This window comes from Hetaerina americana, unplaced genomic scaffold, assembly GCF_022747635.1.
Source record: "Hetaerina americana unplaced genomic scaffold, ioHetAmer1.1.p SCAF_5, whole genome shotgun sequence".
Taxonomy (NCBI): Eukaryota; Metazoa; Arthropoda; class Insecta; order Odonata; family Calopterygidae; genus Hetaerina; species Hetaerina americana.
Window position 1 is genome coordinate 79,896,398 of NW_027287095.1, and position 23,895 is coordinate 79,920,292.

The 23,895-nt window shown below is 38.3% G+C and overlaps 2 protein-coding genes and 1 long non-coding RNA gene across 3 annotated transcripts; all 3 read right to left on the reverse strand.

The window, feature by feature from the left end:
* Positions 1-2,123: 2,123 nt before the first annotated feature.
* On the reverse strand, positions 2,124-4,930 carry LOC139694017 (vasotab-like). The gene is made up of 3 exons (XM_071592406.1): positions 4,841-4,930; positions 2,701-2,877; positions 2,124-2,308 (listed from the first exon to the last, which is right to left on the reverse strand). Exons 1-3 carry the CDS (start codon positions 4,866-4,868, stop codon positions 2,274-2,276), a joined length of 240 nt encoding a protein of 79 aa, XP_071448507.1. The 5' UTR covers positions 4,869-4,930; the 3' UTR covers positions 2,124-2,273.
* Positions 4,931-7,466: 2,536 nt separating this feature from the next.
* On the reverse strand, positions 7,467-11,712 carry LOC139694289 (uncharacterized). The gene is made up of 3 exons (XR_011702111.1): positions 11,629-11,712; positions 10,153-10,341; positions 7,467-7,646 (listed from the first exon to the last, which is right to left on the reverse strand). It is a non-coding gene; the product is annotated as an uncharacterized lncRNA (long non-coding RNA).
* Positions 11,713-18,545: 6,833 nt separating this feature from the next.
* Positions 18,546-23,658, reverse strand: LOC139693912 (turripeptide OL11-like). The gene is made up of 3 exons (XM_071592244.1): positions 23,583-23,658; positions 20,266-20,439; positions 18,546-18,760 (listed from the first exon to the last, which is right to left on the reverse strand). Exons 1-3 carry the CDS (start codon positions 23,608-23,610, stop codon positions 18,702-18,704), a joined length of 261 nt encoding a protein of 86 aa, XP_071448345.1. The 5' UTR covers positions 23,611-23,658; the 3' UTR covers positions 18,546-18,701.
* Positions 23,659-23,895: the final 237 nt, after the last annotated feature.

Genomic DNA, 23,895 nt, shown 5'->3' on the forward strand with positions numbered 1-23,895 from the left:
TTCGACATTGGTGTTTATTAGACTTTGGATAGTATGGGGATCGACGGTTTACCCTAATATCATGGAGTAACAGAAATTACGAAAAACATGAATTTATATTTAACTCTGTCACCGAGAAAGCGGTAGGCACGATAGAGCAGTGGCCACCCTCCCTGCTTCCAACCTTCAAACTCCGGCGCTACGCATGTCACCGATACACGCTGACCTTTTTATTTCTTATTAGGGCATTATGCGATGTCTTGGCCTAGTCTAGAGTTTGGATTTTATCTTCAAATTTGCCTTTTTGCAAAGAATAAAAATACTTTAGAGTGGAAAATTTAAGAGCTGAAATCCCTAATAAAGATATTATGCTCCCAACCCACAACTCCTAATATCTTCGTCCTCATTCTTGCACTTAGCCAACCTCTCTCTCCCATATTTTTGCCAAATTCAATTACTCGCCATACTCGCCCCCTCTCCTCTTCTCGCTTGCCATCCGACACTTTCTCCAATATCCACCTCATTCATATATCACTTCATACGCTTTATGCATCTTTCCCACGAACATTCCCTCACTCTCCAAAATGTATAAATGATTTAATGTGATACGAATTGACATTATAGCTTTCATTCCGCAATGTTGTAATGCCTTTACTAGTAACTAATGTGGTAATGCCTTTTCGTAGTGCTAATATCATTGTGCAACTTATTTCCGAGTAAAAAATATCCTGATTAAAAGCAATTACTAGTACCTACCGACGTAGGTAGTACTATGGCTTATGTCATCATCAGGCATTTCATCCGAAGGTAGGTTTACTGCAGCCATCCATTCTTGTCTAACCCATAATAATTCTCTAATGCCCTTGTAGCACTTCTGTCCTACATCCCTCTGTATTTGGCCTATCTAATTGTCCTCAGATCTGCCTCGTGGGATATTTTCATCTTATGTTCCTTTATATGATATTATTTAGAACTTTTTCCTCTCAGAATGTGTCACAAACTCGTCGATTGACTACAAATAATACTTCCTAATACAGTTCTGTATAGTTACGTTTGATACACAGATAAAATTGATAATTTATAATTATTTAATTGAATTTTATTAATAAATAGAGTAATGTAAACACTCTCATGCGCACAAACTCCTTATTCTCCAGCGGTGTAATGGGAGAAATGTAAGGATCGGGATGGTGCGGTGGATAACGTCCTGGCTTCCAGTCCGGGTTCGAATCCTGAAGGCGGCGGATATTTTTCAGTGGTATCCCGATCCCTACGCGAGGTGCTTTTTGGAGAGCACTTTGAGTGAGTACGCCGTCCGTCGGATGGGACGTCAAACCGCGGACCCCTTGGCGCCTTTCGTTTAGAGTAGGCTAACGTCGACGCCCCTCTTCTCTCCACCCTTCCTCTTTTCCCATCCATCCCCTATGGCGCAAATTACCTTAGCTGTCGATCGCCTCCCATAAAACTACTACTAGGGAGAAAAATGAATTTTAATATAAAGCAAGAACTATGATAACGCTAATTGTTCCTACCAAAATATTATTTACTTACCAATTGTTATTCATTGTATTCATTCTTTTTGTTTCCTTCTGGAAGACTGGATTATTCCTCCTGGATTATTACGGAAGAATTTTCGAAATTTAAGGAATTTTAATTTTAAACCACGATTCTTTTCCAATAAGCTGTTCGAATTTTAGGGAATCTCAAGTTAAAATTTTCCACTAACTCAGAGAATCAATTTTAGGCCTCAGTAAGGAATATTAAAAAGGTACAGAAAACTGTTGATTAGAGGATCCACGTCCTTTGTGAGTTGTATAACAATTGTTTGAATTATCTTCCCAACTCTATCACCCTTACTTCGAGATTGATCCTACTTCATTGCATAATATTTGTGGGATGCGTGCACTTTCTTACTGCTATGGCCACAGTAACTCTTCTTAAAATCATAGCAATTTCTCATTAGCTTACACATTTTAACATACTGAAAAAGTGCAGATCAAAACACAGCCATGGCAGGCATATGACTATTCCGTTATTATTGAATATCGTCTTCTTACATTCCTTTCAAAACATTGACTTTCACCAATTTCTCCATTATATCCGTCCCGTCTCTTTCGCGACTTACCATTAAATCACACATGAACTTTGAATAGGATGAGTATTTTTATTACCTCCGATTAATAAACATCAGGATACATGCAGAGAATTGGGAGAGTATGTTGTTGCATAGGTACTTCTTTTTCAAATGAGGACTTGTCAGCAGTGTTATTTGAATTTAACAGGTGGCGGGCCAATCACGAGCACCTTCCCCTCCTGGATGACACGATAACTGTGGATAGATCATGGTATAATGAGTAATATACAGTTATTTCACAGGGCACATAGAGTGAATGAAAATATATTGTTAGGTATTTTGTAAATATATATTTCTTAAGGATCATTCCAGGGCCATTTCATTCGTTAGAATAATTAAGGAAAATAATACTGATAATAGAAAAATATCTCCGAAAGAATGTTTGTTATTAATTTCGTTATTCCTTGATTACCACAACATTTTTTAAGTATAGATCAGATCAATTTCAGGTTGCTCTTTGCAAACCGCTATTCTTTCTCAGTGACTGCTGTATTCGATGCGATCGCCCCTGACGCCATAATGTAAATTACCATCCACTCCCCTCTACCCCTCTTGGCTCAAATGTTTTCCATAATTCCTTATCATACCTCCGGGGTTGTTGCATCTGTAGACCCTGAGGGCGCACGCGTTGGCGAACTCTCTGGTGCTCCCGTTAGCCCTCTGCCCGCAAACAGGGGCGTACTCCAGGGTGCAGGCGTTGGGGCAAGGGACGGCGGCAGCGGACGCCTTGCGGAGTCCCACTGCGAGCACGCAGACCACGGCGGCTGTGGCAAAGAAAGCGCAGGACCTGTTACTCCGTCTCCTCAAACATTGATTCGACAATGCGAACTCCGCTACAAAGAATTGTGTTCAGTCCATGAAATTATTGCTCTTTTGAATTTTACATCACTAATGACAAGGATTTTAGGTAATAGTCCAGAAAAAGGAAACGCAAAACTTTGCGCACGGTTGAAGAAAAAAAAATTAATCAAGCTACGAGTACTTTCACAATGATCCAGCATACTCGTACAACTGCAACTGATGAAGGTCCAGTAAATATAATTGAGAATAATGCATTTAGTATGACAGTCCTCGATTTATTTTGATAATTACCATTGAAGACCGATTCATATTTTAAAGTGCCTAATTAGCCTTGGACCAACCATACCAATGGACAGCTTGAAAGGAATGAGGCGCGCATGTGGGTGAACTCCTCGAAACACTATAATACAAATCAAGGTAAGCTAAAAAAGATATTACTAAAATATTTAGTGAGCCCTTTTTCACATTACATGCACCTCAAATGTTCAAGAACAAACGTCTTATTTTTATATAGCTGTTACAAAAGCTTTCTGGTCATTCGTAAAGGGCCTGAAAAAATCTACCGGTCGTGAAGCGAATGCTTTAATTGCTCCAGCTCATGAGGGAAAGGGATGCGATTGCAGTGAGCACCAATGTGCATAGTATTAATCCGATGATTGACCTGCCACACCCAAAACATATCTCTATAAAGCTGACAATGGCGATATAGACGTAGAGATAAGTTTTTAAACGGATATTAAATCTTTGGGAAAATGTAAAGATTACGTAGAATTCTATGCCGGTGAGGGGCACCATGAATTTTATTTCTGAAGCTGTCTGAATTACGAGCGATAGAGACTGTCACGGTAGGCTAATATTTAGAAAAACGATGAAAAAAATCAGAGGCATCACAAAGTGAATTGCGTTAGTAAAGATGCTCTCACAAAGAGAAGGAAGATCAATTTTATTTTTCCAACTCGGAATGCGAGGAAGTTGTCTATTAAAATAAAGGTTCTTTATTAATACCCTGACCCCTTCTTTATTGGATATCTATCGAAGAGAACCTTAAAGTTATTGTTTACATATTGCACAAAGCACGTTATTTTTCGAGTGCAGTCGACATTATTCCTAATGAATAATGTGAAAATAAATAAAAATTTCAAATCATTGTACATAAAATAAACTTTAATGCCACCCAGGTTTCACTGCGGTGCAGCGTCATTACGCAGATAAGTTAAACCTGACCAAACCCAACACATTCCTCTCCCAATCACCTACCCACCACCACAGCCAATATATGTGAATATATACCGGTATCGATGTTACCTCTTTGCCTGATGATGCTGCACCGCAGTGAAACCCGGGTTGCATTAAAGTTTATTCTATATATGCGGATTTGCAAAGTTTTATCTTGCCATTATTCATCATGGAACAATTCCACAAAGTTACACCAGAAACGATTACTTATTCTTTATATTTCCTACAACGTCAAAGAAAATTTCCAACCATAAACTTGAGAAATTTCATTAATACTGTAATCCCCGCTATTTCATTCGTTATTTATACATATTTGTGGTATCAATTTTTTGACCACCAATTTTCAATTTTTCTACAATTTCTACGCCCTAATATATATTGTTAATTTTTTTCATATGAAATAAAGAAATAAAAATTATTCAAGTTCATTCAAGGTTAGAGTTTTTTTTTCCATATTATCCCTATCATTAAATTGCTGTAAATAAATCTAAAATGCCACTTTTTCTGGTAACTATGAGAATTGGTATATGTATTAGTACAAGAATTCCTACTCAGTGTAATCCGTAACTTACGATCGGAAAAGACAAGATTGCTCAAGGGTCACTTACTCAGAAATGTACTAAAAATGCATAGAAAACTCTCTTCTAAGGGTAAAGGGAGTAATCGATGAGGTGTCCCCTCGCTACTCACCCAAGAGTGCCATCCTAGATGAACCCATTGTCACGAGTTGCTGCGGACGTGAACGTTCGTTTAGCCTGATTCAACTGCGACGCAGGACGAAAGCTCCTTCTTTTATATGCCTCGATCTCCGAAGTGGGGTGATTGATACTTTTTTCGGTTGCAGTGAAACCGAATGGACGTCGTGATACAGGCAGATGGGGGTGTCTTTTGCAGGCGGGAAACGTGACCCAAGAGAGAGGATTACAGGCCTTTACCGCATGCTGGGTTTTCCCCGATACACTTGTTACATGTGGAAACTAAGAAATTTTTTTATTTGTTTTTCAAACACACCGCAAAAAACCCGTTCGGTTCTTTTTCCTTCATGTCGCTATTCGTTCATTTCTTTCCTCCTCCCTTTGCTATATCATGTTCGCCAATTTCCGGCTTGTGACTTGAAGAGAATAACGATCATTATATTGGTTATTATAGCTTAGCCAGGCGTTTGGAGGGAGTAAAAAAGAGACATGAGATTGGTTTTCATGAGAGCCATTGAGCAGGCTAAGGTAATTATTGAATAATTAATATACGAACTTATATACCCTTAGTACTTATTGATGTCATAGGGATATCTTGGGTGTTACATAATAGGACAACACGATAAAACTCGGATATTCAACAGAATATCTATTAAAGTAGTTTGGTATGTAATCACCGCCTACAACACCCCGCTAGGGTGTGTGGCAGACTACCAGACTAATTTGGCCCCAAATATGACCTTACCAAGGTCGGACAATGTTATTCTGATCCCTTATTGTTCGTGGAAAAAATGACATATTTAATCTATCTGTTCTACACTTGATCCCTCTAATTTTATTAGCATAATCTCTCCTGCAGTAATAAGGTGGGGGTAATAATACATTTTCAGTATCACTGCTTAAGGGACGTTCTTCCAATGTATACATTAGATTTAATCTGTAATTTAACCTTCACTCCGTAAGTGGCTCCCAAAATATATCTCTAATAATTTTAATACGCTACTCAGTTTGTCATTACCACGCTTCCCGAATCTAGCTCCTCTGCGCCTCACGCGATCCAATTCGGCAATTAATCAAACTCCGTAAGGATCCCATATATGAGCAGCATATTCTAACTGAGGCCTAACTAGCGAAAGGTAGCCTTTCTCTTTGACCTTTTCATCACATTTACCTAGTACTCTTTTAATAAATCCTAATTTTTGTTAGCTTGTCCACATATTTCTCGTGTGTGTTTCACCCAGGAGAGATCGTGACTGAGGGTAACGCCCACGTATTTAATCGAGTCTGCACATTCCATTTCGGCGTTCCTGACACAGTAGGCGTTTGGGCGGGAATTGCTCTTTTTCTAAAAATTTAATACTGCGCACTTTATTCTGTTTAATTTTAACTGCCAATTGTTGAACCAGCGTTGTATAGCATTAAGGTCATCTGACAAAGCTTCCGTGTCCTCATGATCACGGGTATCACGGTAAACCACTGCATCGTCGGCAAATGAACTTATCAGTGACTACGGAGTCAATGTCGTTAACGTTAAGTGGTATCTTTAGTTGTCGTTTTACGCAGAGCACAAAAGATTTCGGTGAGAAAATGAAGGAACTGGATACCGTCGCAATGAAATTTACTTCCCATTCCACAAGCTCTAACGTCCTCCTCTTCAGGCCCGCATTCTACCTCATCTTCTTTATATTCCTTTCCTAAATCAACAACACCAATCACACACCCTCCCCTCTTCTTATTTACCACCTCATCCTCACTCCTACTCCTCCCTCCCTAACAAGTCAATTTATGCATCCTTCCGAGGAACACCCCGTCACTCTTCGCAGTGCATACAAATGCATGAATGATTTCATTTAACTCAAAAAGACGATTTAACTTTCAATTCATAGCGTCGGGTTGATACGAGGAGGAATGTGGCCAAAAATATTATATTTGATCCAAAAGATACTACCTAATACTATTCTATATAATTAGGTTTTATACTTTGAAAACACTGAGGATTTAGAAATTTTAAAATAAAGTCTAATAAATAACAGGTATAAAATTTGAAAATTAATGTGGCAAAACGACTTTTGTAGGCTAATGGAGTTTTATTTAAACTATAATTTTCTTTATTTAGCTGCTCTTATTCTATGGTACCATTTTTTTAATCTCCCTAGAGTAGTAAATTAATCATAGGAGTCCGTAAGGAATTTGAAAAAGGTACGGAAAACTGCTGGTCACAGGATCCACGTGTTTCCTCGTTTGATTAGCTTCAGTATGGATTTCCTTCCCAACGCTATCATTCGCCCTGGCTACTTCATTGGTTCTACAATATTGCATTAAGTCCATGCAATCTGTTTGTTTCCATTACTGCTAAGGGTGGGGAAATGCCATGTAAAATTATAGAAATTTCTTGTTAACTTACATAGGTACTATGTAATAATAATAATAATAATACATATATAAATAGGCTGAGTAGACCCAGTTGAAAACATTACTATGACGCACGTATATCTATTCCAATGATTGGGGATATCTTTTCGTTACATCCCTTTCAATCACTGGCTCTCAATATCTTCTCTGGAGGAAAATTTTCGGCGTAGTCTCGACAAAGCAGCATCAAATTAAATATTCACTTTGAAGAAAATGGAAATTTTTATTGCTCCATATTAATAGACATCAGGATACACCCTAAGAATTTCGAAAGATTGCTGTCGCGCACGTTCTTAGATGGGAACTTGTCAGCAACTGGATCAATTTCGTTGAATCTTCAGATGGCGGGGTCAGTCACGAGCACTTTCCCTTCACGGACGAGACGATACCTGTGGATAGAGCATGTCATTATACGAGTAAGTAACGTGCCATAAAGCCATTATGAGCTTGACAGCTAATAATTGCACATTCTTGTAAGTCATTGACAAACAAATGGCCGATAAAGACCTTTCCTTGGCCCATTAGTAATTTTTATAACATTTCTTATTTTATTCCAAACCGCAAAATTATCCCGAATGTATGTTTACGTTAAAATAATGACTGCCATTTTATTGCGCGGCACGATAAATTTTTTTACAATCAAATCAATTTCCTGGCATTTTCATATTTCATATATTCCTTTATTATATAATTAACGCACGAAAAAACCTCTGTACGTAAATGGTTCTACAAACTGGAGCGTCTTTTCGAGAAAATCGTCCAGTCTGTGTTTGTTTATTGTACTATATGCTGGTATAAATTCACACTAATGAAAGTAGAGAGTTCATATTTCATTTTTAATAATATCCTTAGGTGAATAACGAATACAATGCAAGGTAACGAATATATTTTTCATTTAGCCGACTGGTGAACGCAGCCAAGAAGCTACCTCATAAAGAATTTCACAACATCAAGAGGACGGTCTACGAGGGTCATCCGGAAAGTAGTACCCGTTCGTGAAATAAAGACACAAAAGTAAATATTAACAAACATAAAAAATTTTATTTGAAAGAGGATACTTTAAACTACTTCTCAACATAATCTCCAAGCAAATTAAGGCATTTGTCATAACGTGTGACAAGTTTCTGTATTCCTGCTGCATAGTCCTTCGCCGCCAGCTCATTGAGATACGCGAGGGACCCATCTTGCACAAATTTTTGCATAATGCAGATGGTGTTTAACAATTTCATGAACAATTGTTCGAGAAACATTGGGAAAATGCTCACAGATGTCATCAATTGTGACGCGCCGATCGTTCCTCACGAATTCGTCAACTGAGCTCACCAGTTGGTCTGTAATGACAGACGGTCTCCCCGAACGCTCATCGTCGTGTGTGTTCCCCCTCCCCATGTTGAAGTTGCGACACCACCGCCGAACAGACGACTCGTCCATTACATTGTCTCCATACACCTCCTTTAATTGGCGATGAATATCACATGGGCGAACGTTTCTTGCATTGAGGAATTTAATCACTGCCCTCACTTCACAACTGGCGGCGTTCTCAATTTTTTTAAACATTGTAAACAATCACAGAAACAACACAGGCAATGCTAGCGTCACGCAACTTGGCTCAGAGAAGGCAGACAAGCCACTGAAGCTATCTGACCTCGTCCAGCGGCTACTCGCGTCGTCAGCACTTCATGCGGCACGAACGGGTACTACTTTCCGGATGACCCTCGTAACTCCGTGTTTGAGGGACCTTAAGGAATCATTAAAAGTAAAAATATTTTAACTAAAACAAAAATTTTCGAACTCTTCCTTCCGAAAAACAAATGTCGCTGATTTTTGATACGCCAACCATATGGTCATTTGAGAATTCACTCGCTGTAGTGAAAGAGATACTGGCTTAGCTCATAGAGTCGAACGAATAGTTTGTTTCCGAACCATAACGGTCAATTACATATGCAGAATCAGATTTTTTAGTAAGTATTTTATGATATTCTCAATCCATCTGGATTATCATGTTCCGGCAAAATATTTTCCATTAAAATAAGACATTCCTGGAGTAGTGGAATATGTAAGTTGCTTGACGTAGGGCTATCAAATAACAAACAAGGTCATTGTGATCTGATTTGATAATGAATAAACAGTGAATATGAATGTAAACATATTTAAAATATTTTATTGCTAATGTCAACTTGTCATCAACTTCAGTAGAGATTTGACAGGTGAGAGTCTCTCAGAGGTATTTTTCCTGATGCTAGGCCCAGCTGTTTTTTTTTAAATTCACACATCAGGGTAAGTGGGGCAATTCCTTAATCCCTGCCTTCTATGGTTTTCTATGAAGATCTATACCCAGTTATTATCGCATAGGTTGGGTTAAGCTGATCGTGCTCAATAAACATATGCCGTCCAACGGAATCGATTTTGATGTGTAATTTAATAAATTCGGAACCATTAGGTATAGTTTTATTCAATTATTAAATAAATATCAAAGGCTTAACTTACTCTTGGTACTACGCTGGTGCAGCATTAAATGCATTCTGCCTACATGCTATTGAAACGCAAATCCCATCATGGAAACTGAATTGCTCCCTTTTATCACCATTCTAATTTTAATACTGCTACTTGAATTTATTTTCAGCGTTTTCGCGTAGACGTTATGCACTTAATCCCAAATAATACTCGAGGATGGAGAAGAACGAAGGTTCATTTGAGGAGACAAAAGAGATTCAATTCTTTCCTCAAGGTCCATTAATAAATCGCGTCGATGAATTGGTATTTCGTTCCTCATTTCAAACTGCTATTCGTCCTGAGAGAAAGATCGATGAGCTATCCCTAACGTCTAATGAAAATTTTGATTATTTGTCCTTTACCCCTTTTGGTTCAAATGAATTCCATCATTCGTTCACTCACCTGCGGGCCTTTTGCATTTGAAGACCTTGAGGGCGCACTCGTTGCGGAACTCCTTGGTGCTCCCGTTTGCCAGCCGGCCGCAGACCGGGTCGCAAGTCAGCGGGCAGATATCTGTGCAACGCCGGGGCCTTCGCCGTTTGACTCCGGACGTCTCGCTGTGTCCCAACGCGAGAATGCAGATCACGACGGCTGAAACGTATGGAGCGCCGCCTTCGAAACGTGTCTCTGCGTCTCCTCAGACATTGTGATTCGACAACATTAACTCGATTAAGTTTCCTTTTTTTTAAGAGGAGGCTGTTTTTGTGTCGTCAGAGAAGCTCTTTTTATAGGCACTTTATCCACATTCGTGAATTTGCGAGCGTTAGGTATATTTAGAACATCTTTTAGTTTAAATGATAGAATCTCTTTCCATTGGAAGGAAGATAATCGAGTTTGTTCCAATGCAACAATTTCAGAGTGTAAGAGTGCTGGGCCTAGGCAAGTGTGACCGGGATCAAGGCGAACGTTTTTTTACACTCTGAAATGTTTGCATTGTAATGCACATTAATGCACTTAATCTCATTTTAATTAATACCAGCCAAACAGAATTGTGTCTAGCCCTTGAAATATTGCTCATATGAATTTTCAATTTCTAATGAAAAGAATTACTTAATACTTTATTTGATAATTTTGGAAAAGGAAGCACAACATTTAAGCGCGGTTGGATAAATTATTCCTAATAAATCAGACGAATCGGTTAGAGATTAATTCAATCGTGTGCATAGCTTTAATAGAATTTTGCGCGAATATAAGGGAATTGATCGAAATCTAGTAATGCATGTTTAGGCAGGCTTAAAAATATTTGGTGAGCCGCTTTTCTCATTGTTTACGCTCCATTTTCCCACGTAATTTTTTCTAACTTTTAGATATTATCATTCTTTTTAATAGTTCATTAATGATTTCTGACCTTTCTTACATGATATAAGGTCACGGGTTCAGCTCCAATATCCTATCCAACAAGACTATGTGCGTCAACACAGCGATTCCCAGACCCTAAATTTGCGAAATTTTAGAAAAATCATTATACTCGACATTTCCTTGGTATTTAAATATGAAGGAGCATTTTTGTGCTCTTAAGATTTCAATTTTTTATTATTTCTACACCTTATTTGGAGGTTGGTAATCATTGTTTTTATGTCAAAGAAATCATGTTGCATTTTAGGCTAAAAACGGCGGGAAGAGTTAAACTTCAAACAGATAAAATTAAATCGTAGTTAGTTCATTTAAAATAAAATGGCTCGTATATAATAGGTAAATTAATTCCCATTGATAAAAAAATGAGTGCAAAGGAATACCTACTTACTGTATACCCTAAGTTATGGTCGGAAGAGAAAAGAGAGTTCACGTGTCATTTCCCCGGGACCGGACTTGAATACAAGGTAAACTCCCCTCTAAGGGTAAGGGGAGGAATCGATGAGGTGTCCCCTCGCTACTCACCCAAGAGTACCATCTTCGACGAGCCCATTGCCACGAGTTGCTGCTGCAGGTGAGGATTTTCGTCTTTCCTGATTTAACTGCAACACAGGACGAATGCTTCTTCTTTTATATTCCCCGATCTACGAAGTGGGATGATTGATACTTCTTTCGTGGGTGGGGGAACGTGGCTCGGAGATAGGAGGAAAAGACCTTGACCGCAGGTCAAATCTACCTCACTATGCTCATTACGAACGGAAACTAAGAATTGCTTTTCAAGCACCACAAAGAGCACCATCCCCGATCTCTTCTTACGCCTTCATCTCGATTATCTTCCATTACTTTCTCTCTCCCGTTCCTATAATTTTATCTCAAATATCCCTGTTCTGATGTGAGCGGGTTTACGACCATTTAATCGGCTGATTTAGCTTCGAATTACCAGAAACGGAATCTGTTCGAAAGAAATTATTAAGGGAAATTAAATCGGTTTTCATGAGTTTATTTTAACTCGGTACGGTAGTCTGTGGATAACTAAATGCCTACCATAATAAAAGGTGATGGATTTTGGAGTTATGTCCCATAGGTAGGATTAAACAGGAAAACCCGGAGGATTCGCAAAATTTTAAATTATTGGATATATATGCAGGGTTCGGCGCTTAAATCCGGAAAATCACGCGTTTTCTCGAATAAGATTTCCTCGATGGGTTAGCGAAACCTTGCCCAGACTTCTCCGAAGCGTTATACTTAGCCACAGTATCGTAAACAGTTGATCTGGGGTACCCGAAGAATCGAAATATAACGCCCAGCGCGAACACTTTCGATAATAGCGGCTCTTCGATTGTACTCCGCACTTGTACGTAACATCTCGGCCAAACGTGTAAATATGTGTATGTATATGTATATATATATATATATATATATATATATATATATATATATATATATATATATATATATATATATATATATATATACAGGGAGCGTTCACATTCCTGGAACGCTCCCGCGAAGGCATCATCGGGAACCTCTCGAAGACACGTCGTCACGGCCTCTTTGACGGCGTCCAAAGTCCCGTATCGCGTTCCTTTCAAACTCCTCTTTATCTTCGGGAACAGAAAGAAGTCCGGGGAGAAGTCTAAAAAATGTGGACCATTTTTGCAGTGATCCGCAAGTTGTGTCGCGATTTCCAAACGATTGAGTCTTTGATCATCACTGAGCACTTTCGGCACCAACTTTGCACAAATTTTTCGCATCTGTAACTGCTCCCTAATAATGTCGTGCACTATTGCTTTTGGCACATTACACTGCTCTGCTATCATCCGAACACTAAGACGACGATCAGAGTTCAGTACATCGCGAACTTTTCGCACATTTTCGTCGGTGAGTGTCGTTGATGGGCGTCCAGGCCGTGGTTCGTCGTCGACCTCTTCTCTGCCCTCCACGAACATCTTGTGCCACCGAAAGATCATGTTTCTGGACATGGCTGACTCCCCGTAAGCCTGGTTAATCATACCGACAGTTTCGGTAGACGATTTCCCAAGCTTTACCACAAATTTGATGGAATAACGCTGCTCCAAAAACTTCGGCATCGCGTTCCGTGACGTGGGTCGAGCGTGGAGGTTCGCGTTAACAGAGCTCCTCACTACACCACAGCTCAGAGCCGACTGCCTTTTTCAGCGTCGCTTGCCAACATATCCCCCTCCAATTGCAGCCCGTCAGAGCGGTGCTTGGCGCGCCTGGAGCGGCGGGAAAAAATCAGTACACTTATTTTCCGGACGAACCCTGTATATATATATATATATATATATATATATATATATATATATATATATATATATATATATATATATATATATATATATCCGCAACCTGTACATGTCTCAGACTGCTAGGGTGCGGGTGGGAAACGGGGAGTCCGGATGGGCTGTGTTAGGAAGAGGTGTAAGGCAGGGTTGCCCATTATCACCATTGCTGTTCAACCTGCATGCAGAGGAAATGATTATGGAGGCATGGGAAGAACTGGAGGTAGGAATGAAAGTGGGGGGGGGGTATTCGTAAAATCAGTTAGGTTTGCTGATGACCAAGCTTTAGTTTGTCAGTCAGGCAAGGGGTTGCAAGCATTGCTGAGTGAATTGCAAATTCAGTGCGACAGGTATGGGATGAGAATCAATATTAATAAAACAAAGGTTGTGCGATTTTCTAGAAAGAAAAAGGTCAAGCTTAAAATTAGAATAGGAGGGCAAAAACTAGAACAGGTAGAACAGTTTACTTATCTCGGTAGTGTTTTGGACCAACACGGTCAAAGTAGTAGGGACGTAAGGAGGAGAATTGCGCTGGGAAAAGAGGCTTTCACAATGAGGAGGGAGTTGATGACGGGGACGTTGAGTAAGGATGTTAAGAAAAGACTTGTAAAAACTTTGATATGGAGCGTAGCTATGTACGGCGCGGAAACGTGGTCATTGAAGCAGGAGGATAGACGTAGATTGGAGGCTTTTGAAATGTGGGTGTGGAGAAGAATGGAGAAGGTGAAATGGACAGAGAAGAAAACAAATGAGGAAGTACTTGGTATGGTGGGCGAAGAGAGGGGTTTGTTGGAAGAAATCCTATGGAGGCAGGAAAAGTGGATGAAGGGTGTATTGACCGGCAGTGGGATGTTGAAGACTGTAATTGAGGGGAGAATGTTAGGCAAACGAGGAAAGGGAAGGAGCAGGATAGGGATGTTGGACGGGATGAAGGGAGGAAGAGAGTACTCAGAGATGAAGAGGGACCTGATGTAGAGTGGGATGTTGTGTTTTGCTGGGGGTCACAAATTGTTGAATTTGTAATTTTTTCCATACAAAAACCTATCTTAACCGGTAGATTACCTAATATATATATATATACTATATATATATATATATATATATATATATATATATATATATATATATACATGTATATATATATGTATATATATATATATATATATATATATATATGTACATGTGTATATATATATATGTGTATATATATATATATATATATATATATATATATATATTGAAAGGAGAAGCGATATAGCGCTAGCAAACAAAAACACCGAGACACACATACAAATGAAACTCACACACATTCAGAATTTTCGGTGGCCCCCACCGTCCTTTAGGGAAAGACGGAACTGAGAGGTCAGTCCCTCAGAGGGTACGGAGTGTGCATACTATGTTGTTCTCTAATTTGTTTCATCATCATAATTTCTCCAATCTTACCTCTCTTGTGCAAATCCCTTTCATACTGATACTCTTTCCTACAATTTCCCTTTATATGACGTCCACAACTATCCTTTACTCTTTATAGATGGTCTTTCCGTTTAACTTCACATCAATTATTTCTCTTACAAACCCACATTCTCCGGAGTACTCTGTCAATCTTCGTCTTCTGGCACGATGCATCGTAACATCTATCTCCTTAACATCTCTCTGTACATATATATGAATGCGGAGTAGATGATGTACCAGCAGATGTAATGAGGAGCTAGGAGGACAAAGTTGGGAAAGAACCTATGTAGCTGTATAATGAGAATAAGAGGAGGTGTCAGACTATTTGAGTGAAATGGGATTAGCCACGGTATACTTCGAAGAAAGAAGTGGATTGGAGAAAATTAAGAATCATCGTAAAGTTTTGGTTGGATCATAATGTACCGGTGTAGGTTAGGAATGAAATGGCAGAAAGAAATATTTGTAATATATTGTTGTAATATAGTGTTGTCTCTCCCCAAAACTGTTTAACATCTACTTGCAGGGAGTTATTGTACAATTAATAGGGGAAAAAATAGGGGTAGGATTGTATTGTTCTGCAACTTCTCTCACCAATGGCACCTTGATTTTTGGGAATAGATACGACTTTGTTTTTAATATTCAACATTTTCCTCCTCTTACTGGAAAGAATAAAAATAATTACAGACGCACACTCTTATCTTAAACGCCCAGGTTTCCACGATCTTTGATCCATTATTATACGATTAATAAAGTGCCAAACCGTTGAATAGTTTTCATTTCCTCCGAAGAGGAACAGGAACTTCTTTGAAATGGCCCATAAGTTGCAATCTTCTTCATAATTGGAATGTAGATGTTTTTTGCCATTCATATTGATTCGATTATTAAACCTTAATCATAATTTTTTTCTAAAACCCTTGTTAATAAACCTTATGAACCCTTCACAACGAGTTTTGTACCTTGGAAACGAGATGGAATGTTCTGGAATTGCTGATGACTTCCATCCGCTGTCATGCGTTAGTTGCCTTGTTTTTTTTCATCTGGGAGATGGATATTTTACTCCACCAAACGTAGCTTCGCCATCAACTTCAGGATCTCATGTGCATTAGTCGTTTGATGTTAAGGCGGGATATCTTTCAATGAATGTAAATGTTCCTCACAGTGGAGAGACGAGTCAAAATAAATGTATTGCCCTCCTTCAGAGCGCGGGCAGTAATGAAGGGAAATATCATAAAATAATACCTATCACGTATACCTGTAGCGTCACCGATAGAATGTATATGATATAAGAGGGGGTGTCGTTAACTTTTAATCATTACTAAAAATTAATCGAGATAGATATTTAATTTTTATTTGTTATCATGTACCCATGCATGTATGGCTTGTGGCTATGTAGACTTCTCATCATAGTCACCATCCAGAGTTAAGGATTTCTCCCATCGTTTCTTGACCTTTCGAAGTCATTGTAGAACTCAGCAGATTTCGTGGAAATTATAGTTCCACCTCTTGAATGACGTCATATGTGTTGTCAAATCTACGAATCCGAAATGGTTTTTGAGTTCTGGGAATAAGAGAAAGGATTCGTTGACTGCCGGTCGCGCAGCGGTCGCGATTGCATGTCGTGCCGTGTTTGCTTCTGAAAAGGAGTCAGTAGTGGTGGAACCCAGCGTTCTGACACCTTTGACATGTCCAGTTCTTCGTGAACAATTTGCCACACACTGCCGTAGCTAAGATCGGTCTAATTCATCGTCATTTGGGTGGTTGCTTTTCAGTCGGATGACATATAAGTCCTTCACTTTCTTCACTGAGGCACTGTCGTCTCAGTTAGCTATGGCCATCCACTTCTAGGATCATCTTTGAGGGACATCTTTCCAGTTTGAAAATTCCTTTTCCAACTCACAACTGTGTCATATAACGGGCTATAATATTCATAAACAGCCATAATTTTATTGCGGATTTACCATTTACTGTAACCTCTCAAATGAAGGAACTTAGTCACACTGTGAGCCTTTATCTTCTTCATGCTGCGTGTTACTTCAATCTACGGCCTCCAGATGCAAAACAAATCAACATTAATAGCTGTTACTTACAAAATTATGTAAATAAAGATCAATTAATGTGCAGAATTAATTTTATTCAGCTAGTGTGGTTATTTCTTAGTAATAATTAGTTAAAAATGATACCCTCACATTCAATCAAAGTTGATATAAGTGATAGACGGCCTTAGCAAATCTTATGCTGAGTTTTTAACTGAAATAAACTTGCGCAACAGCATCGAAGTCTCTAAATGTTTCTACATATTCTAAGTTCCCAGCCTTCCGAGATCGAGAAAAAATACGTACATTTGGTTTAATAACATCTTTCATGCATTACTATCACAACTGAACTGCTAATCGAGTATCTCCTGTTGAATGCTTGAAAACACATGAGTGCTTTCCGTTCATATATTTATAATACATGGTAGATTTGAAACCGTGTTTAAACAATTGAAGATATATGCATAGTAGAATGAAGTAAATCATAAGGAAAATGTTTTCCACGGCGAGCACGAGAAGTAATTCTAGTGATGATACCATATCGAGAAACGAATTATCTCCTCCTCCCGCTATAAATACGGCGTTATAGATGCAGTTTCTTTATCTATTGGTCTTGACAGCTCTTCTATCAGCATTGAACTATTTCTCATAATTAATTTCAGCACAATGAATTAGTTGATACTCACCTCGGATATTCATTTCATTTTTAACAGCCTAATATCAACTAAGGGGGTCCAAACTGCAGTGCGGTATGCCTACGACCACAATGTTTGTCAGCTTCAAATCCGTAGTTATTTCCCATTACATTATTTAATATTTAATGTAGACCATGGCTACTGCACATTTTAATAACGTTGTTCGAAATTACAAACGAGGAGCATTATAATTAATTTAATCACACAACTATCTTCACGTTTCCTGTCAAATGTACCATCTTCAAACTTTTTAAGATGCTTCTCTTTGTTTAGCACGTTAACAGTTGGTTGAAAGAGCAAGCTCATTTCTAAAATGACATCGATACCAATATTTAAAAATAAGTCGGATACAGCAAGTTTATAGTCATATGCTCAATTAAACCTTTCATATTCATGCAATAGACAACGGTTTTAGTAACTCTACTAGTTTAGTTACCTTTGGGGAGAGGGAAATAAACTGTTTGGCATCATAATACTTTTCAACGCAGTGAATATTTTGGACAAATTTTTAAAATTTGGTTCAACAGTGTAGAATCTTTGTACTTTATGCGAATGGATTTAGATCCTTGAACCATCAGATTCCGTAAAAATTATGTGCATACTTGAATATTTAAGAATCCATCCGCAAATGCCGCTGCTTCGTCGATTTTTGGCATATTCTTTCTCCGTAATCATGGTAATGAAGGAGAATGACAAGATAATTTGGGTGGAAAGGGCGAGGAATGAGGAATTAATGGAGGAGGAATGCGAAGAACTGGCGTCATGGATTACTCTGTCATTAAAATGTAGCAACGCATCGAAAAATTCTCACTGATAAACGGTTTAAAAATATGTAGTAAAGTGTACACGTTACGTTGTTTACATCCGCGTTTCCGTATTTCCTTCTCAAAACACCCTTTCACTCTCGTCTCCAAGAATTTTTTGTGGCTTAATCTTCACCAATATTATTTCACAACCACTTAGAGCAGTTTAGATCTTTTTATTACTCACTCGATTATAATAGGGCAGATAATAACATGAAGTATGACATTTAATCTGGAGAGACTGAGGTTAGAATTCCAATCAGCTGTGTGGTCACACTGTATCTCGTCAGGAATTTCATTCCCTTTGTGGGATCATCTCCGGGTTTTGGTCGTGGCTGGTGCACACCTGCCACGCTCGGATGAGATGATATCTGTGGAAAGATCAAATACTTTTGCTTGAATGCCAACTTATAGCCATACATGTCCAATAGTTACCTTCCAATAATAATTAGAGAGAATTTTACATTGAATCATACGAACCAAGGGTAAACTGATGAGTGGTGCACTAAAGATTTCATAAATATAATAGTAAACAGTTTTACTTTATTTATTTGTGATATCATATTAATATGATGAAATATTTTATTGTTAGAAGGCAGGTTTGCGTAAAAATCGTTTAGATCCCACCTTAAAGTAGAAAACTTTCATTGAACAGCGAAGGAATAGGCAAAAAAGACTAATATATTTGCTGTCTTGAAAACATTTCATAGATGTATCTTTCCCGTTTTAGCACTGCTTTCCATACTTTTGATCAGTAATTTTATTCAAATTTATTATTTAATATATTTGATAGGATACTAGCGAACAGAGAAGTGGCTACTACTTTGAATTAATCAATGCATTTTTGATTAAGTTGTTGTAACCGGTTTAGAATCCTTGGTTTTTCACGAATTCTTATTCATTTCATATCTGATCAACAGATGAAAGAGATGATATTTGCATATCATCACCAGCCTTTGGTCGTGATGCGTCGTAGAATTTAAATCATCTCCATGAATCTTTTTTCATTAAAATACATATTTACTTTTGTTCGCTGCGTGAGCAGTCTAGATATAAAATACAGAATTAACATTAATCATTACTTTACTTTTAAATTTGCTCACTTTTACTATGCTCCCAAGATTCCATGCAGACCGTTTCCGTTCACAGTAGTGAATGTTAATTACCTTATATCCAGGAACTAGTGTAGTCCAGGTTTCAGGGAATAATTTTGGGCCTTCAGTGCTAACATTTCTGAATCTCCACATTGAAATATCCAAAGGGTTTTATCAATTATTAGAGAAGTATTCGGCAGCATTAACGAAGGAATCAGCAGAATATCTGTGGTAGGCTTTGTTCCCACTCTTATATTCAAAATTCAAATAGCCTCAGGTGTATAAATAAATCAGTTTCAGGTGTGACTTGGTGGAAAATCTTCATATTGAAATTGAAAAATAAAAATCTTAGCCTTTTCACATAAAACATTTTTATTTACGACCTAGGTTTCTTTATGGTGTAACCCGAATATGTTATAGCATAACAAAACCTAGGTCGTAAATAAAATATTTTCTTTGTGGAAAAGCCAAGTTGTTTATTTTTCAATTTCAAATGTCTCAGGTGTGTTTTTCGCCTCAGATGAGGTGAAAAAGTAGGTCGTAGGAGACATTTCGATTCACCCTTGCAACTACACATTTCTTAAACTGTCTGGATAGTTTAAAAAAAATTCTACATTATAGGTACTGAACCCGTACTGTGGCTTCAGAATTCCTCCTCTTTCTAAAAAGAAATATGTACATCCCGGTGAACCTTTTTAAATCCTCCGAGAGCTTTATATCACTCATTCCTTCCATTACCCAATATCTGGATTGAAAAACACGAAGCAAATTCGCCATCTCACCTCCGGGGTTTCGGCATTCATGGGATGTGAGGGCGCATCTATTAGCGAACTCCTTCGTGGTCCCGTCAGCCTTCCGGGCGCACAGCGGGGCGTACTCCAGCGTGCACAGCGACGGGCAGTTGACCGTCGCCGCCGTCATGTGGAGTCCCATCACCAGTACGCAGGCGACGGTGGCTGGATCGGAAAGAGCTTTTGTTTAGGATATGGTTCGCTTTGACGAAGACAGTGGCCGAAGTCGGGTTTCCATTTTAGCATAGTTTCTACTCGAGTAATATGAGATATGTTAACAAGTAAAATTAGCCATGCCTTTTGACTTTAACCAGGTTGATATACGAGCACATATGCGTATATCAGCATATGTGCAGCTTCTTCATTCCGGGAAAAGAAGTGGTTGTGTCACACCGAAAAATTAAAAAAATAAACAATTTTGTGTCTTTTTTCGGTGCGTTTTCATCGCAGTAGCTGTGACTATATTTACATTTTTACCTGTGGGTATGTGTGTAACACGAAGATATTGAGATGACACTGGTACATAAGTCAGCTTTAATGTCATCAGTTGGTCCCTGGCGAAGGATTAAATTTCTCCGAAAAACGTTTTGTGAGCTTGTGAAATAGTAGTTCTGAGAAACCATTAATAGGTAAAGTGACTGGTGCCTGTGGCTGTCTCTAGCAAGGAAGTATTTTCGCGTAAATAACCACAGGGAGTTTGTGTACGCCTTCCCGGGAGTATTTCTTTTGTGGCTGTCACCTACGTGAGCTGATTCCTGGCATAGGAGCGTGTCCCCTGAAATTAACACTCAGGACGGTGTGTTAGTTCCCACTATCCCCTGTGCGTGAACGGTATTTGACAGGCTCGTCAATATCCCTCTCCCAATTCATTTATCTGGTTATCAGCTCTAATTATCAATTCCACTTTCTTCCTCCTTGTCCAATAACTCCCTTCTATCTTTTCTGAATTAAATTAGGAAAAGTACTAACTATACCTAATTCTCTTCCTTGTTTTTCAGACCTATGAATAAATCATATGATGGACATCTCTCGGAAAATTTATTCCCATTGAACAAGTTGCAATCATTCCATTACTAATCCCGATGAAAATAACGAGAAAACATTGAGAATTAAGTAAGGAAGAAATTTAAAGGACTTACGATACCTCTTAATATTAAGAGGTATAATCTCACGCTTCGGAAGTAAATCTCAGAACGTATGTACCATTCCAATTTAAATATAGTTTCAATGTGAATAGACTCATATCATGTGTGTAACAGTACGTATCATGGTCGAATATGTTATATGAGCTCGAGATTTAATTCATTTTGGAAGTGCATATAAGGTTAGGTAAACTTGATTCTATAGAGTAAACTACCTTTTTATATAGCCTGCATCTCTTTCAAGCTTTCTCTCTGATTTTAATGACTTCCTAACTTTCTGCAAATTTTTTGTCATTACCGGGATTAAAATACACTGAGACGATTTAGACGGCTTCGATCATGTTGCAGTGAATATCTAACGGAAGAAATTTCATTTCCTACGATGTAATACTCAAGCCGAATGGTTGGTTTAAATATGCAACCTTCCAGTAATCTATTCTACGTATTTCCCGTGCTCACTTATTCGGTCAAAATAGCACTTTAAGAGTTATCGCTCGCGAATACCGTAAAAAAATGTAAGAATCTGCATAGTTCAGTTATCGCCCTGTTTTACAAGGAGTTACCTTTGAAAAAATGTATACTCATATTCATCGTGATAGGAAAACATTTAAACTCCGCTCGTAGGGCTGGCTGGGGTTTACCATTTATCCATGCCGAAGTTCTGGCTCAAAAATAAAAGGTTTTCCTATAGTCTTATGAGAAATGAAATTTAAAACATTCGCTACACTTTGCAATGCGTTCTTTCAATCAATTAATTAGAAATTACCTAGTTTTTATTCGCATTCACAGTATCTTATTGAGGTATTCGTCCAAACGAACGAGTATTAACAGAATTCAGGATTGGTTTTTAGTACAGAGCGGGACTTTCTGTCTAAGAATATTGAAAAACGTGATGTGTTTCTCACAAGTATTTATCCCTAGGGCTAATATGTTGGCCAGTTTATTGCAGTCCAGAAGTCAAATATTGAGGCATGATCATTTCCCTCATGTCGCTTATTTGTACCAAATTTAATAAAAATATGGATTAATAACTGTCCATCTCTAGCAGAAACACAATGACTCCCGCCCGGGATATTTCGGTTAGGAAGTTTATTTCTCCACCCATCTGGTTATACAATTGTTGAAATTAGCCCCATCGTACTACGGTTGAAGAGAGATATTTTTTTCGTAAATGTATTTAATTTATTGCTATTTATGTATAATTTACAGTTGTAGTATAATATTCATCATAAATGACACAAAAAGAATTGAGACTATCAATACGACATAAAATTACAGACAATCTTTAGCATATACTATAGTGATATGATCTTCACAATATAAAATATGTAGAAGTATAAATTTTGAGATATTATGTGAATGAGATAGATTTAAGATGCCATTTTTACCACGAACGATAGGGAATCAAAATAACGTCATCCAACCGCGCTAAGGGGGAAAGTATTTTGTGTCAAAATTAGGCCGGGGTATAATTCACCCCCTTGCCACACACCCTAGCGGTGGCTTGCAGGGCACCAGGTATGCATGTACTATTTGTTAGATCTTATTATGAAACGAAGTTCTATCCCGCCCTCAGTGGCACAGGTTTATTTAGCATGTAATAAAGATAAGCTTTGGGGTGAAATGAATCAACATTCCTAGGTATTTTATCCACAAATATGGTCCTCTTGTTAATGTAAGCATTCAGCGTTGCCTCAAAGTACTCGTTTTTGTTTAATTGAGTGACCATTCCGGATAATTGAATATATACCTCCCTCATTATGATTCCTGACTTCCTGCCTTAACTCCGTTCCATACATCTTTGCGATTTGAGAGAATCTTTGCTCATTGTTTTTATTTTTAGTTTGTTTGCCGTTATTACTTTTGTAAGGGCTCAATTAACTCACTTATAGCCCTCAAGACCTTGCATGCGGAAGATATTCATGAGAATCAATTAAAATAATTTTAAAATGGGTTTTCTAGATTGACTCCTTCTGATTTTCCTCTAAATTCGGAAAGAAATTAATAAAAGACGGTATTTCCGAACGCAACGCAGCGTATTCTGCCGACGCAAACAAAAATAATGCTCCCGAATCGAAATCTTCGTAACTGATGTATAGGGGCGGCTGGCTGGATTCCTTTGATGGGTTTAAAAATGCACTTGTGAGATAACCATTTACTACTCACCCACTAGCACTATCTTCAACGAAGCCATTTCAGCAGCTGATGTTCTCTTCGCTCCTCCAAAATATGAACGGCAATGTCAGATGCGCGTTCCTTTATATTGGCTGCCTTCGGGATATACTTGTTTGCCGGTGGAGGTGAGGAGAGAGAGGAGGCCTTGACCTCCTGGCAGGCCTTGTAATCATTACCTTCGTTTCTCGGAAGACGGAGAGAAGAGTCGTTTGTGTTTGATTTATTACGACTCCGCAAATAATTTCAATTTATTTTACATCTTCAAATCCGTCTACTTTCTCCCGCTTCCCCTCCGCAACCCGCC